Raw genomic sequence first — 17,590 nt, forward strand, 5'->3', positions numbered from 1 at the left:
ACGTGATCTACCGGGATCGTTATCTGAAGGGGGCCTGCAAATTCATTGAGGACCCTTCCACCCCACACACAGCATCTTTCAGCTGCTCCCGTCGGGGAAGAGGTGCAGGAAGATCAGAGCCAGCACCACCAGGCTGGGGAACAGCTTCTTCCCACTGGCAGGGAGAATGCTGAACGACCCAAGGAACTGCACACACTGACCCTCCAAGACTCTAGTATCACAAAACAATATTTATTTATTTACGTGTCCATATCAGTACTTGTCCTACATGTGTTATTGTTTATCTGTATGAGTGTTATATCGGGTTGCGTGTTTTGCACCAAAGACTGGAGAACACTGTTTCGTTGCGTTGTACTTGTGCAATCACATGACAATAAAATCCATTCCTCGTTAGTATAGTGGCTAGTATCCCTGCTTGTCACTCAGGAGACCGTGGTTCAATTATTCAACAGGGGGAACTTTTAAGGGTGGCATGGTTGACACAGTGTGGAGCGCAACACCTTTACAGCACTAGTGATCAGGACCAGGGTTCAAATCCCACGCTGTCTGTAAGGAGTTTGTACGTTCTCCCCACATCTATGCGAGTTTTCTGTGGGAACTCCCGTTTTCTCCCACTGTTCAAAAGTGTACGGGGTGTAGGTTAATTGGGTGTAAATTGGGCAGCACAGGGCTGAAATAGCCTGTTACCATGCTGTATGTCTAAATATAAAAAAAATCAAACTTGACTTATTCTCTGCAAAACAGTGGCATGCAATCAGTACAGTGAATAAAGAAATTGAAAGTTCAGAAGGGTAATCTATTAAAATCTGACAGAGTGAAGATGATTGGTGACAATGACAAAAACATTTTGTGGTTGAAATTATGAATCTACCAGCAAATTCTGCAGAAAGCATGATTTTGAAACCACATTGACATTTACTATAGACATCTAAAATTGTAGTTTCTGGAATGTGAAGGAAAAAAAAACCCAATCTATTGGAGGAACTCAGTGGGTCGAGCAGGATCAGAGGGAAGATTAAAAAAAAGTCAACATTTCAGGTCGGAACTCTTCATGAAAACTAAGAGCGCAGAGGGGAGATAGCCATTTTGGCATGGACAGGGTGGGAGGGGTGAACAGGGGCCAGTAGGAGATTGCTGAAGGATAACGGACAGATTCAGCTGCCCAAAACCTCAACTGTCTGTTACTTTCCACAGACCATTGAGTTCCTCCAGCATTTTGCATGTTGCACCAGTTTTTCAGCATCTGTGGATTTCTCGTTTACTCAGATGTGATCACTCCATTTGTAAATAGTGTTTGAAGAACATAATTGTGGTAATAGATGTTATCGGATCCCCGTGGTTTAATGAAGTGATTTCTGTTTGCCAAGTGTCTGTAAACTAAAAATATTTGAGAAATACATGAACAAACTATCTGAAGCCTCATGTTTGAATGGAGTTCAGACAAATGTCCACTCACTGTGCACGGAATAATTATGACCAAACAAACCAATGTGTGCCTTCCCAGTTTCGTGTCAAATATTCCTGTCTACTCTAGCTTATAACAGCTTATCTCCTTTTCCTGTTAGCCAAAGAAAAGGTCTTTCACTTCTGTTCATCCACTGTCCATCATTATTCCACGCAGATCCATTGACCAACCAAATTTGTATGCAAACTACAATCTTAACATTCTGCTTTATTACAATTGTTTTCCAAGGTATCATGTCATTTTTGAAAATCTAACACTCTTTTATATTTGTTGGTTCCACACATCCCTTTACATTTGTTAAAACTAGAGAATTTTTACATCTTTTCTTATTACAAACAGAACTTCACATAAATACATCAGTAAAACTGCAGACAAAAGTTCAGATTCTTTTGCATTATCTTTATACAAAGGACCTATTAATACCTACTTTATTGAGAAAAGCTTCAGCATCGACCCAGAACATCGCCAAATACGAGGAAAAAAAAACCTTGTATGAAAACTAATATCCTTTTCAATCTCCTATTTCAAATGTCCCAATCTCTACTTTGGTTGATTGAGTTGTGGTAATGGCTTTGATCTTTTAGGACCAATTTTCTACCTGTTATGTTAATGTAACGCATACTACCTCAGCATCAAATCATGTCTTTGCATAGTTCAAACATTTTCAAGAACTTCAGATGTTGTACAAAAACACCACAGCACTTAAAGTATTTCCTTTGATCTGTGGGGGAAAACAATATCCTTGCTGATACTGAGGAAAGTAGCTTGGTCTTATTTGAGAAAACAGTTCTATTGGTGGACTGTTTGCTTGTATCCAAATTATAGTCAAGTCCAAAGCATGTGAACCATGTTAATTCAATGAACCTGGATCCTTGACAATTAGGAAATCAGAACCAGTGATTTAATTGCAGTTGAAGAAAATGGTTAACAAGGTCACTCTGCAGCTGAAATATATATTAATAGTCTGTTTACAGTATTCACATGTATATACCGGGGGGCGTGGTTGGCGTTGCAGTTAGCGCAATGCTGTTACAATGCCAACAAGTGGGACCGGGGTTTGAATCCTGCACTGTCTGTAATGAATTTGTATGGACAGGTACAAGATCCTTTATCTGAACATCTAAAATCTGGAAGGCTTCAAAATCTAAAAAGTGGGGACCGGCGATTGGGGGAGGCGGCCGAGGAACTGTGGTTGGGGGAGCTGGCCAGGTGACTGGAAGGAGGTGGGGGTGGATACGGCAGCACAATTCGGGTGGGCTTTCTAAAATCCGGAAAAATCCAAAATTCAGAACACACTGTCCCCCAAGGGTTCCGGATAAATGATCGTGTACCTGTACTCCCAGTGTCTACATGGGTTTTCCCCAGGGGGCTCCAGTTTCCTCCCACCATTTAAAACATATCAGGGGTTGGAAGTCAATTGGGTGTAATCGGGCAGCATGGGCTCATGGGCCTATTACTGTGTTGAATGTCTAAATTTAAACTCAAAACCTACTTTTTAAAGTAAATTGAGCATTTGGCAAGAACTGAAAAATAATTGGTTTCTCAAACAGAAAATTAAACACTTGATCCTGTGCTTTTAGGAAGACAGTGGGTTTTCAGAAAGAAGCAAATGTAGTTCTTGGACGAGTCCATTAAGATAGCCTCTTTAAGGAGCTAAATGTCCCAAGGTGCTTTGCAGAGGATTTTTCAAGCAATAATACTGATGCGCAGCTGGAGGAGAAATAGGTCAATTGATGATTTTGGAGAGTGGCTTTAAGGAATACCTTAACAAAGAAACAGGAGGGAGAGAGTCCAAAGGCTTGAGAACAGGAATTCTAGAATTTAAGGCGTTGTCACCAAGGGCATGGGCACCAATGTGGAGATGTTTTAGAGGCCAAAACTGGACAAGTTCTGATTCCTTGGAACATTCATAATGCAAGAAGGTCCTTGAGGCTTTGTAGACATGGCATTAAAATCAAGGCATTACTTTATTGGAAAGTAGAGCAGTTGAGGAAGGACAGGAGTAATGCATGAGCAAAACTGTGCTGGGTAAGATTCAGGCAGCGTTACAGCTTAAACACAGTATTTAAAGATAACATTATGACCATTAAAATGGCATATTGCCAGATGGTGCTGTCTTCTGGAAAACTTGATTTCTAAATCCCCACAAAAAAAATCATACAGAAAGAAAAGCATCTACAGATATTCATTTGAAAGTCTGTACAGCTACATGCATAGGTGTATTGCTAGTATTCCAGGGGTGACCCATCCAACATATCTGGACAGATAGCCGATAGATCTGGGTACCTGAAAACGGAATGAATCCATTGGTTTACAATTCCTGGTTTGTCAGCATGGTAAACATGATCAATTAGCTCAATTATGAAGAACCTTCAAAGGTAATAAGTGATTTTCAATGAGGTAGAAAGTGGATTGGAAAACTAAACAAAAAAAGGAAAAATTAGGAATCAGGTTTTTCATTTTCCAATTGAAACTATACATGATAACATAACATAACAATTACAGCACGGAAACAGGCCATTAGGCCCTTCTAGTCCGCACCGAACCAAACACCCCTTTCTAATCCCACCTCCCTGCACAATGCCCATAACCCTCCATCTTCTTCTCATCCATATAGCTGTCCAACCTTTTCTTAAATAATACAATTGACTCCGCCGCCACTATTTCTCCCGGAAGATCATTCCACACAGCTACCACTCTCTGAGTAAAGAAGTTCCCCCTCATGTTACCTCTAAACCTCTGCCCCTTAATTCTTAACTCATGTCCTCTTGTTTTAAACTTTCCTCCTCTTAACGGAAATAGTCTATCCACATCCATTCTGTCTATCCCTTTCATAATCTTAAATACTTCTATCAAATCCCCTCTCAACCTTCTACGCTCCAAAGAATAAAGACCCAATCTGTCCAATCTCTCCCCATACTCCAGATGCTTAAACCCAGGCAACATTCTGGTAAACCTTCTCTGCACTCTCTCCACTCTGTTTATATCCTTCCTATAATTAGGCGACCAGAACTGCACACAGAACTCCAAATTAGGCCGCACCAACGTCTTATACAATCTCAACATCACCTCCCAACTCCTATATTCCATGCAATGATTGATGAAGGCCAGCATACTAAAAGCCTTCTTCACCACCCTATTCACGTGAGTTTCTACCTTCAGGGAACGATGTACCGTCACTCCTAAATCTTTCTGCTCTTCTGTATTCCTCAATGCTCTCCCATTTACCACATATGTCCTATTCTGATTCTTCTTACCAAAATGAAGCACCTCACACTTATCAGCATTAAATTCCATCTGCCACTTTTCAGCCCACTTTTCTAAGCAGCCCAAATCCCTCTGCAATCCTTGAAAACCTTCATTATCCACTATTCCACCTATCTTAGTATCGTCTGCATATTTACTAATCCAATTCACCACCCCATCATCTAGATCATTAATGTATATAACGAACAACAATGGGCCCAATACAGATCCTTGAGGCACACCACTGGTCACCGGCCTCCAACCTAATAGACAATTATCCACTACCACTCTCTGGCCTCTCCCTTTCAGCCAATGTTCAATCCATTTGACTATCTCAAAATTTATACCTAAAGACTGCACCTTCCTAACTAACCTTCCATGTGGTACCTTATCGAAGGCCTTACTGAAGTCCATATAGACAACATCCACTGCGCTACCCTCATCCACATTCCTAGTCACCTCTTCAAAAAATTCAATCAGATTGGTCAAACATGACCTTCCTCCCACAAATCCATGTTGAGTGCTCCTGATCAGACCCTGTCTATCCAGATGTTTATAAGTACTATCTCTAAGAATTTTCTCCATTAATTTACCTACCACAGACGTCAAACTTACAGGCCGGTAGTTGCCAGGCTTCCTCCTTGAACCCTTTTTAAATAACGGAACCACATGCGCAATGCGCCAATCCTCCGGCACTATCCCCATATCTAGTGACATTTGAAAAATTACCGCCAGAGCCTCTGCTATTTCCTCCTTCACTTCTCTCAATGTCCTGGGGAAGATCCCGTCTGGTCCCGGAGACTTATCCACCTTTATATTCTTCAAAAGCCTTAAAACTACACCTTTTGTAATCTCTATATTCCCCATATTTACCCAATTTGCTTTTTTTATCCCACATCTCCCAATATCCTTCTCCTTAGTGAATACCGAAGAAAAGAAACTGTTCAATATCTCCCCCATTTCTCTAGGTTCCACACACAGTTTTCCACTCTGATTTTCTAAGGGACCAATTTTGTCTCTAGCTTTCCTCTTACCATTAACATATTTGTAGAACTCTTTTGGATTAGTTTTCACCCTGCTTGCCATAGTTTTCTCGTACCTTCTTTTAGCTTTCCTAATTCCTCTCTTAAGATTCCTCTTACATTCAATGTATCTTTCAAACATCTCCTTAACTCCATGCTTCTTATATCTAATGTACGCCTCCCTTTTTCTTCGAACCAAGTTTCCAATATTCCTTGAAAACCACGGCTCTCTCAAACCTTTTGCCCCTCCTTTTAACCTAACAGGAACATAAAGCTTTTGCACTCTCAAAATCTGATCTTTAAAAGACTTCCATCTCTCTACTACATCCTGCCCAAAAAACAAATTGTCCCAATGCACACCCTGCAAGTCCTTTCGCATCTCCTCAAATCTAGCTTTTCCCCAATCAAAAACCTCAATCCTTGGCCCTGATTTCTCTCTTTCCATAATGACATTGAAGCTGATGGCATTATGATCACTGGACCCGAAGTGCTCGCCAACACTAACCTCCGTCACTTGACCCATCCCATTTGCCAACAGTAGATCTAACACTGCTCCTTCTCTGGTCGGCACCTCTACATATTGTTGTAAAAAACTATCTTGCACACATTTCACAAACTCTAACCCATCCATTCCTTTCACAGAATGTGTTTCCCAATCTATATGTGGAAAATTAAAATCTCCCATAATTACAACCCTGTGCTTATCACAAATATCTACTATCTCCCTACAGATTTGCTCCTCTAGGTCTCGGTCCCCTCCGGGTGGTCTATAATACACCCCTACAAGTGTAACCTCTCCTTTCCTACTCCTCAGTTCCACCCAAATAGCCTCCGTGGATGTGCCCTCTAATCTATCCTTCCTAGGCACCGCTGTAATATTTTCCCTGACAAGCAATGCAACCCCACCTCCTCTTGCCCCTCCGACTCTATCACACCTAAAACAACGAAACCCAGGGATATTCAGTTGCCAATCACATCCCTCCTGCAACCATGTCTCACTAATCGCTACCACATCATACTTCCAAGTATCAATCCACACCTTCAGCTCATCCACCTTTTTTACAATACTCCTGGCATTAAAATATATGAATTTCAGGGATTTCCCATTTTTTAATCCCCGTTTTCCCTCATCTTTAAGAACAGCATTATTTACTTTTCCTGCCAATTGCCCTTCATCTTCTTCCAGAGCATTTCCCTTCTCTATCACCTGCCCATCCATATTCAAATACTTACAACAAACTTTCATTGTTTGCATTCTAACCTTCTCCTTACTGCTCTGTACTATTTTACCTCATTATCTGAAAATAAGAAGATCAAGATTCGAAATGACAGAGAGCAGATGGGACAATTTTTTACTGATCAGCTTATCTACTGCCAAGATACAAATCTGTAGTTAGGATTTACTTTTTGCTCAGTTTGGATTTTGTTTTCAGCCATCAAACCCTGCTTTATCTATGTTTGACTAATGTTCCTGCACTGTTTATTTTGCAGGTCCACGTTTCATCACATCAGTTGAAACAGCTCATTGATTAATGAGATAGTGTGAAAAGGAAATTCAGATTTTCTAATTGTGTTTCAAGACACTTACCTCAGTGTTGAGTGTGCCTTCTTGAGATTTCCTCCCACATTCCACAAGCGTTAGCTCAGTAATTACTGCTAGTTGGTGCATTCTTCTGTAGTCATTCAAGTTTATCACTCATCCTAATTTTATTAACAATGTATTTACATACTTTTTTAAAAGCACTAAATATGTGGTTCAGATTACTTTTTGAAATAAAATCCTGATTAAGTAGAATTTATTGCTAAATGATGGCTAACATGAGCTGTCAGGAAAACAACGTACTGTGCATTTGAGTTGCACAGAATGGCAGTTCTTGATTTTGACCACTGTTTGCTGTAGACATGAAATTTGCATATTGATAATACTTTGCTTGAAAATATTTACCATTCTAGACATTAACAATGGCAAGGTGAGCATAGCAGTTAGTGTAACACTGTTAGAGCACCAATGGCCCAGGTTCGAATCTGGCGCTACTTCTAAAGAGTTTGAATGTTCTCCCCATGTCTGCTTGGGTCTTCTCCAGGTACTCTGGCTTCCTTCCACCGTTCAAAAACATACTGGGGGGGGGGGTGGTTGGTGATAAATTGGGTGTGATTGTGCAGCGCAGTCTCGTGGGCCGAAAGGGCCTGTTACTGTGCTGCATGTCTAAAAAAATTATACTAATTTCAGAATACAGAATTTTTCTCCTCAATTTAAAATTTCAGCCTTGGCCATCCATTCTATTAATATTCCAGAATAATTGTCCTTTATCTGTAGTGACCTTTATCACTGTATAATTTAGTTAAGAGAAACAAGTAGTTTTCATTGGTTCAGATTGTAAAGGATACAAAAGCATTGATGAAAATGAGCTCTTCCAGAGAGAAAATGAATTATATAATTATGACTAATGTTAATTAAGGGTTACTTATACAAGCAATTCATCTTGATCGTCAATCAATGAATGATAGATTATCACACATGAATGAAAGAAGACTTTTAAACCTTGTTCTGATGATGTGTTACTATAATATGTTACTATTATATATTTTTTTAAAATTGGTGGCGTTCGACATTTACAACTTGCATTCAAAGACCTTATATCTTGAGAATTCAATATCATATTACACACAATAGTGAAAGGAATAGACATTTGTGTTCAGATGAGGATACCATCCTGGCAACCAGGGTTTGAATCTAGATCTGTCTGTAAGGAGTGTGGACGTTCTCCCTGTGTCTGCGTGGGGTTTTCCCCAGGTGCTTCTGTTTCCTCCCACCCTCCAAAACATACAGGTTGTTAGGTTAATATGTGTGTAATTGGGCAGCATGGGTTTAAATGGCCAGAATGGGCTTCTACCATATCCTCAACAAAACATAAAAAATTAATTACCGGAATCAGGAACAAAGAAAGGAAAGATTGAGAGGGATATGGGCCAAACCTCAGTAGACAGGATTAGTTCAAGTAGGCAACATGGAAGAATTGGGATGAAGGGCCTGTTTCTGTGCTGTCTCACTCCATGATATATGAACCGATTTCCTCCTGCTGCCAAAGTCGAAACTCTATCGCAACCCAACGTTCAGATCAACAATGAGATGTGTTCTGCATTCGTGAGGAAAGTACGAAGTTAATGCTCTGTAGTTGTGTGATCAGAAGCATTCAAACTGTATCCCGAAACATCGGTTTTATATCCTATAGACACTGCATGACCTGCTGAGTTTCTCCAGCATTTCTGTGTTTTCACTACAGTCACAGCTTCAGCAGACGTCCATGTTTTACTGTATCACTCACCAAAAACATTTTCACATTCTACACATTTTAGCACATACAAGCTCAGATACCATATGGATAGCTATCTTTACAGTTGCTAATAATCAGCATCGAGTCAACTCACCTTGATGTAACGGGTCTTGCTGATGTAGGTGTAAGTGTGAATGTATGTGTGAATGTTGATGGTGATGTGGCGTCACATTGAACATCTGTAGTCTTGTAAGTGGGTCATTTGCAAGTGATGCCATGCGCTCTGCATGTATTCTTTCTGCTGCCAGTCTATCAGCGTAGGACATCTCAGGCCGCAGCTGAGGGCCTGCAAGAGCGAGTCTTTCTCTTTCTAGTGGATTCAGTCCATGGTGGAAATGAGGAAATGGATGGGCTCCTGCTGCCGGTTGGATTGTTAATGCGCCATGCCGAGCAAATGGATCCATAGGATTAGCAGCTGGGTGAAGACCTTCTAGTTCAGGTGGTTTCACCTCAAAACCCGGCTTCATCCTTTCACGGAATTCCCTTTCACGAATCTCTCTCTCCCGAATCTCCCTTTCACGTAGTTCTCTTTCTCTCATTCCATGGTCAGCGCTGTAGAGGCTGGGCATGTGGTAAGCCAGGATTGGATCGGATGCATTTAATGGAACAAAGAATGGATGGTTGCGATTGGTTGGCGACATGACATGCGGCCTTGCATATTCACTAAGAGTCCTCAGTGCTGGGGTGTCTGGTCCAATATAAGGAGGAACAGCTGCAATCGTTGTCGGTGGAGGCTCAAATGAAGGTCTTAAGTGTGTTGGCCCAACAAGCTGAGATTCTGACATGCGTCCCTCGTGGGAAGAACTGGATGCTTTCTGGGAAAGGAAAGGGATTAATTGTTAGCCAGAGAAAATTGCATATCCTGCAAAAAGCCGATGTGAATATGGTTCATCTGCCTCAGGTCTCAACTCCTCTTCTAGAGACATTCATAACTTAACCTCTGATCTTTCAAAATTTATCGATCTACCCTTCAACAGCCTAGCCTCGACAACTATCCAGTGTAGAGAATTCTTCTGCATCACCAATCTCTGCAAGATGATCAGGATAATCCAACAGCCTTTGGGTTTTTTAATCCATGATCTCCCCCTTCTTAACATTTTTAAAAATTTAAATGTCTGCTTATTTCTCAGTTCTAAGAGGCAGAGAAACAGAATCAAAACTGTCATTTGCCATCGCATTTTTGAGAACGAACAAAATTTCTGTAACAAGTACTTACAGAAAGACGATTTTCAAAATGTGGACATTTTTAGAATTGATCATTTTCACTTTATGACAAGAACAGAGTTATATTTTGGATACTATTTTTCAACTTTTTATATTTTGGCAGGAAACTGCTCGCATTTTAACATTCTGTATATTAAAGACATTTTGCCATTCCATTTTCCACTGTTTTGCAGGTGTTTTTCATTACTTTGAAAATACCAGAACTATATTGGAATAGTAAGTGAATCTAATCATTTCCAACCAACTTCTTCATCAGCAAATGGGTCAGGATTTAAAATATCACTATGTATAAATCCCAGCTTTTCAAATTGGCAAAATTATCTAGTGGTAGATATCAAGATAGCTACTGGGAGCAGAAAGTCATTTATAATTCTCTCTTTTTTTTAAATGATGATTTTCTTTTTTCCATTAGATTAAGTCTGCCAAGCATGACCCAAGGAAATAAGCAGGACGAACAGTCTGCTGCTAGAACTCTTTTTTTTAGGACATACTGTATGGTAACAGGTCCTACAGGCCCAAGAGCCTGTACTGCCCAAATACCCCAACTAATCTATAACCCTTGTACGTTTTGAAGGGTGGGAGGAAACTCAAACGCCCAGAGGAAACCCACCCAGACACGAAGAAAATGTACTACTCTTTAGACAGCACCAGATTCGAACCAAGGTCGTTGGTGCGGTAACAGCACTGCACTAACTGCTATGCTGATGGTGCGCTTCCCCTTCGCTACCCATGTCACCCTGAGCCAGGCCATTTTTGCCAGAAATGTATGATTGTTCTCCAGGTCATTTACTCCTCTCTTCCTCACTCCTACCATCGACAGAAGATCTTCTGAATACCTAAAGGGTCTTCACTGGTGAGAGAGTTGTAGGACAATATCTCATGCTTGTCAGAAATGTTACATGGTCCTTCAGCCCCACTTGGATGTGCTAGTGTTCATGTTCTACCAGCTCCCTCACTCCTTTAGGCAGTGACCATCTGAAAGTATATTTGACTAGTGATGATCCAACGTGGTCCAAAATTCTCAACTAGCATGCTATGAAATATCATTGGACCTATTTTTTACAGCAATGAAAGACGTAGGAGCAAAAGCAGGCCATTCAATCATGAGCTGATCCATTTTCCCACCCGGCCCCCTCCCTATAACCTTTGATTCCCTGGCTAATGAAGAACTCATCAATCTCTGCCTTAAATACACCTAATGACCTTGCTTCCACAACCACCTGTGGCAACAAACAGCATGGATCGATAGATTTCTGCTGGAAGAAATTCCTCCCTATCTCTGTTCTAAGTGGATACCCTTCAATCCTGAAGTGAGCTCCAACCACTCTCTAGTTGTTTCTCTTCAGTTTCATGTTAGATTTATATTTACAGGCATTTGCCAGAACCAGCCAGCTTTCCAGACAAAGTGCACCTACCGCCGCTCTCTCAGCTTCCCTCTCCCGATCCCGTTCTCGTTCCCTTTCTTTTTCTTTTTCCTTCTCCTTCTCCTTCTCCTCTTTGGCCTTCTGCTCTGCTTCTCGTCTGGCTTTCTCGATCACTTCTTCCCGCTTCTTGGCCAGTTTCGAGCCTTGCAAAGGTACAAAGTAGAAATCTGTTCTTGCACAGGAGTTGAAGCCACGATCCAAATATTTGATGAACCTGAAACCAAGCACAAAGTGGAAGCATCATAAATGCAAAATTATGTGTTTTTTTTTTGCTATGCTAAATTAGTTATTCCATTCTATAAGAATTAAAAGCTTTAGATATCAAGTTTTTGATGAGGAAATTATTTCCTGATAAATTACATTTTTTTGGACTAATTTTCAAAAGATTTCACAAGGCTGAGGAAATTTGGTATGGCCCCGAGGACTAACAGTTTTACAGATGCACTGTGGTAAGTATCCTGTGCGTATGCATCACATTGTGGTATGGGATTTGTTCTCTCCAAGACTGCAAGGAATGGCAGAGTTGTGAATGCCCTCAGGCCATCATACAATCCAACCTCCCTCCTTCAACTCCCATCTCCTCAACAATGCTCCAACATATGAAAGGACCTATCCCACTCTAGTTATACACTCCTCTTCCCTACCAGAAGATACATGAACTGGAAAACACAAACTTCCACATTTGAGAATAGTTTCTTTTCTGCTGTTGTCATACTCTTGAATAGACCCCCTCATTTGCAAAAGATGATGGCTTTGCACTGTTTTAATTATACTTTAGAGACACAGGGTCATTCAGCATGGAACAAGCACTTTGACCAAACTCAGCCATGCTTGCCAAGTTGGCATTCTGGGTTAGTCCCATTTTCCCGCATTTGGTCAATATCTTTCCAACTAAACCCTTCCTATCCATATACAGTAAAACATGTTATTGGCAATGAATTAGCAATCTCAAGCAACCAGGAAAAAAAAAATTGTGCTAAAGAAATAAGTAAAAAAACTCAATTTAAAATTGTCATGCCTTGCAGTTAGTTCGCCATCACGCAACCTCAAGCAACCGTAAAATTCACTTATCCAGTATCTATCAATCCCCATTGGTGCCAGATACCAGGCCTTTCACTTTATCTATCCAATGTCAAAATTATGCACATTTCTATCACAATCTCTATACCCTGCACGTTGTCTTGTAACAATACTCCCTGTACTCTGACTTACCACAATATTAGCCCCTGCAATTCTGTTTTTTTTTAAATGGACTACCTGCTGTACTTAAGTACGATAATAACTTGCTCTGAACATCACCATACAAAGTTTTTCACTGCACTTTTGAACACATGACAAACAATTCAATCCAAATGATTAGTCCATAGAATGTGACCGAGACTTTACCTGGCTGACTGGCTGGCATGACTTGGCGTGCTAACAACTGTTGGTTCTGGAGATGGACTTCTGTTCGGTGACGGTGGCGGACTATCTGGAACCTCCTGCTCATCCTGGATTTCCTCTTTGATCTGAATGCTTGTCATAGTGGCAGGCGCAGTGTTTGTAACATTCCCAGAGGAGCACATGGATGTCACGATGGATGCCGTGGGCTGGATGGTAGAAATGGGGGTCACGCCTGAAGTGGGAGTTGCCGATGACGAGGCAATATTCGGGGCTCCTGAAGGGATGAAAGAATGCTGGGCATATGGAGGCTGGGCAGGAACTTGGTGGGGTACTGCTTGGGGATGAGTTACACTTGCTGGGAGATTCTGGGCTTGAGTTAGTACAGGAGGCTGAGCAGGAGGAGGCTGAATCTGTTGTGTTTGAGGCATTAACTGCAATGGAGGGGGGTGAACAGAGGGGGTGTGATGGGTGGACAGGGAACTTAATGGTTTTAAGGCTGGAGGAGGAGGGAGGTTTGAAGGCATTTGAGGGAAGGGAGGATGCCCTGCAAGATGGGTCGGTGGTTTGTGTGACTGCGGATTAGAAATGGGAGTAATTGGTGTTGTGGGAGGTGGCTTGATGTGAGGCATAGTCACAGGAGCAGGAGGCAAAGGTTGCTCCCTTGGAGGCTGCGACTGCGATTGGGTTGGTGGAGGCTGCACTTGAACTTGCGTAGGAGCGTGTGTTGCTGTTGGTGCCTGGGGAGAAGCCTGAGGGATCTGGGGCTGAGGATTAATGGAGAATGGTGGCCCTTGCAACTGGTGCTGCATGTGAGCAGGAGCCTGCAGAGGATGGGGCAAGGGTTGGACCTGTGCATGGAGCTGAGGCTGCGACTGTGGGAGAGGCTGTGACTGAGGTTGCAACTGCTGGGGAATTGGCTGGTGGGGAGATGTGAGTCTCTGGGGATGGAGCTGAGGAGCAGGCTGCATCAGAGAATGAGGCGGCGTCTGGCTTCGAGGCTGAGAAACTGGGGACAGCGTCTGAGGAACCGAAACTGCGCAGGAGGACGCCGGTGGAGGCATTTGTGGTGGCTCCAGTGACGTTAGTGGCAGAGAACACGGACTCTGATGTACTGGAGGCTGAGACTGCAGCACTTGTTGCTGTGCTGAAGAATCGGAATCACTCTCATTGTCCCTTGGGCTTGGTATACTGGGCGACGTGCTGCGATTGTCCTGATCAATATCCTTTGGATCACTGCTTCCTTCGTCATTTACACTGCGGCTGTCAGAACTCTCCCCTTCAGATGGTGAATTTGGCCGACTGATCTCCTGATTTGATTAAATAAACATAAATTATTAACCAGCATTTGGTCAAACATACTAAGTGGTAAATTTGCTTTAGGAATATCTTGGGAGAGATATTACAAATTTAAATATAATCATTGAACAATTAGGATGCTAAACCAAACGATGAGGGGAGCATAAAAAGGGCAAATGTTGGAAACTCGAGCAAACAATGAGAAACTGGAGAGACTCGGCAGGTCAGGCAGCATTCATGAAGAGAAATGGTCGGTCAACATTTCAGATTGGGATACTTTATCGAGACTATAGTGGGAAGGGGAGAGATCTATCAGATAAAAGGAAGGGAAAGAAAAGGAGAGGAAAAACTCAGGAGAGGCTGTGGTGAAAGGGTCTGGGATAGAAGGTGCTGAGAGAGGTGGGGGGAGAGGGGGGGTGTAAAGTAAGGTTAGAGAGAAAAGTAAGAATGGGAGTAGATAATGTTTTTAAAGTTAGCTTTCAAACTAGTAAGTCAGTCTTTTGAAATTTAAAATGAGAATTAAAACTGAATATAAACTTCAGCAATCTTTGGGCCTTCTTTCTGGGTATGAATTTATTTTGTGTTCATGTCACCTTCAGATTTTCCTGTAGAAGAATCCCAACCTGAAATGTTGACTGACCATGTCGACCCATAGATAGCCACTGAGTTCCTCCAGCAGTTCTTTGTTTACTGAAGACTCCAGCATCTAGCGTCCGTGTGTCTCTCTTCTTGACCCTTCGACTGTTTTGCCATAACTGAGTTCCAAACTGACAATATCTTGGGAACTCCACTAACCATATTCTCGACGAGATCAGCCAACAAGAGCTGGTAGGAGAATGGGTGTCCTTTAGCAAGCACTTCACCTCTGAACAACCCTAGGCCTTTCCATCATCAAGACACAAGCCAGGATGTGATGGAATTCTCTCCACTTGCCTGGATGAGTGCAGTATAATAACTCCGAAGTTCAACGCCAGTATAAGACGGTTAACTTAGCTGGTACCACATCAACCACATTGCTTCGACCAGCAGTGCACAGCAGCTGCAGTGTGAGCCAACTATAAAATCTACTGCGTCACTCATCCTGCCGACTCTGGCTGCATCTCCCCAACCAGATGGTTCTCTGGTTGGCATTCAGTGGTTAGTGATATGCTGCAAGAATCTGTTCTGGGCCCACAGCTGTTCACAATATTCAGAAAGGGGACCAAATGCAATATAACCATATAACCCTATACAGCACAGAACAGGCCAGTTTGGCCCTACTAGTCCATGCTGGAACAAATCCCCACCTTCCTAGTCCCACTGACCAGCACCTGGTCCATACCCCTCCAATCCTCTCCCCTCCATGTAATTATCCAGTCTTTCCTTAAATGTAAATAACGTCCTTGCTTCAACCACTTCTGCCTTTGAGTGAAGAAATTTCCCCTCATGTTCCCCTTATAATTTTCCCCCTGCAATCTCAAACTATGGCCTCTGGTTTGAATATCCCCCACTCTTAATTGAAAAAGCCTATCTATCCCTTTTAAAATCTTGAACACCTCCACCAAATCCCCCCTCAATCTTCTACGCTCCAGAGAAAAAAGCCCCAGGCTGCTCAACCTTTCTCTGTAACTCAAACCTTGACATCCTGTCAACATTCTCGTGAACCTTCTCTGCACTCTCTCTATTTTGTTTATATCCTTCCTATAATTCAGTGACCAAAACTGCACACAGTATTCCAAACTTGGCCTCACCAATGCTTTGTACAATTTCATTATAACATCCCAACTCTTGAATTCAATACTCCGATTTATGGCGGCCAACATTCCAAATGCCTTCTTCACCACTCTATCTACCTGAGTATCAACTTTGAGGGTACTATTTACCACAACTCCTAAATCCCTTTGTTGCTCTGCACTCCTCAAATGTCTACCATTCAATGTATATGACCTATTTTGATTTGCCTTTCCAAAATGCAACATTTCACACTTATTCCATCAGCCAATTCTCAGCCCACTCCTCTAGCTTTCCTATATCTCTTTTTAAGCTACGGTAATCTTCCTCACTATCCACAATACCACCAATCTTTGTATCATCTGCAAACTTACTTATCTAATTTACCACCCCTTCTTCCAGATCGTTAATATATAACAAACAATAGTGGACCCAGGACCAATCCCTGAGGAACTCCACTAGTCACCGGCCTCCAATTTGACAAACAATTTTCTACCAGTACTCTCTGACACCTCCCATCCAACCATTGCTGAATCCATTTCACTACTTCCTTATTTATACCTAATGCCTCCACCATTTTTCCTAACCTCCTGTGGGGAACTTTGTCAAAAGCTTTACTAAAGTCTAAATAGACAACATCCACAGCTTTCCCTTCATCAACCTTTTTTGTAACCCCCTCTATGTTTGTTAAGCATGATCTACCCCTGACAAAACCATGCTGACTACTTCCTATCAATCCCTGTTCTTCCAAATATTTGTAAATGCCATCCCTCAGAACACTTTCCATGAACTTACCCACCACAGACGTCAGACTCACAGGTCTATAATTTCCTGGCTTACATCTGGACCCTTTCTTAAAACAGCAGAACAACAAGATCCACCCTCCAATCCTCTGGCACTACCCCCATGACCAGTGACATCCTAAATATCTCTGTTAATGGCCCCACTATCTGTACACTAGTCTCCCTGAGTGTCCTTGGGAATACATTGTCCGGACCCGGAGATTTGTCCACCTTTATCTTTTTTAACACTGCCATCACTACCTCCTCAGTTATACTTATATGATTCATGACCTCCCCACTACTTATCTTTACTTCAACTGGTACAATATTTTTTCCCCTAGTGTATACTGAGGAAAAGAAATCATTTAAAATTTCCCCCATCTCCTCTGACTTTTCACATAGCCTACGCTCCCTATCTACAAGGGGTCCAATTCTATCCCTCACTAATCTTTTACTTTTAATGTACCTATAGAAACCCTTTGGATTTATTCTTACTCTGCCTGCCAAAGCCTCTTCGTGCCTCTTTTTGGCCTTTCTAATTTCTTTCTTAAGATTTTTTCTACACTCCTTGTAGTCCTCTTTCAATTTCTCATCACCCTGCTGTTTATACCTCTTGTACATCTCCCTCTTTCTCCTAACCAAATTTCTAATATTCCTGGAAAACCAAGGCTCCCTATGACTTCCAGCCTTTCCTTTGATCCTC

General features: G+C 41.9%; 1 protein-coding gene across 13 annotated transcripts in view; it reads right to left on the reverse strand.

Annotated features, from left to right (window-relative positions):
* The window catches only part of rerea (arginine-glutamic acid dipeptide (RE) repeats a), a 502,370-nt gene that overhangs the window by 15,999 nt on the left and 468,781 nt on the right, over positions 1 to 17,590 (reverse strand). For 11 of the 13 annotated variants that reach the window (XM_069918381.1, XM_069918382.1, XM_069918384.1 and 8 more), the window contains 3 exons: positions 13,103 to 14,406; positions 11,708 to 11,930; positions 9,163 to 9,883 (listed from right to left, as the gene is read on the reverse strand). In XM_069918381.1, the coding sequence (XP_069774482.1) occupies positions 9,163 to 9,883; positions 11,708 to 11,930; positions 13,103 to 14,406 (2,248 nt within the window). Of the gene's footprint in view, positions 1 to 1,646; positions 3,752 to 8,709; positions 8,871 to 9,162; positions 9,884 to 11,707; positions 11,931 to 13,102; positions 14,407 to 17,590 lie in introns of those variants that run through there. The other 2 variants (XR_011351646.1, XM_069918389.1) reach the window with 2 other exon arrangements.

The sequence above is a fragment of the Narcine bancroftii genome, chromosome 2, assembly GCF_036971445.1.
Source record: "Narcine bancroftii isolate sNarBan1 chromosome 2, sNarBan1.hap1, whole genome shotgun sequence".
In the NCBI taxonomy this organism is placed as follows: Eukaryota; Metazoa; Chordata; class Chondrichthyes; order Torpediniformes; family Narcinidae; genus Narcine; species Narcine bancroftii.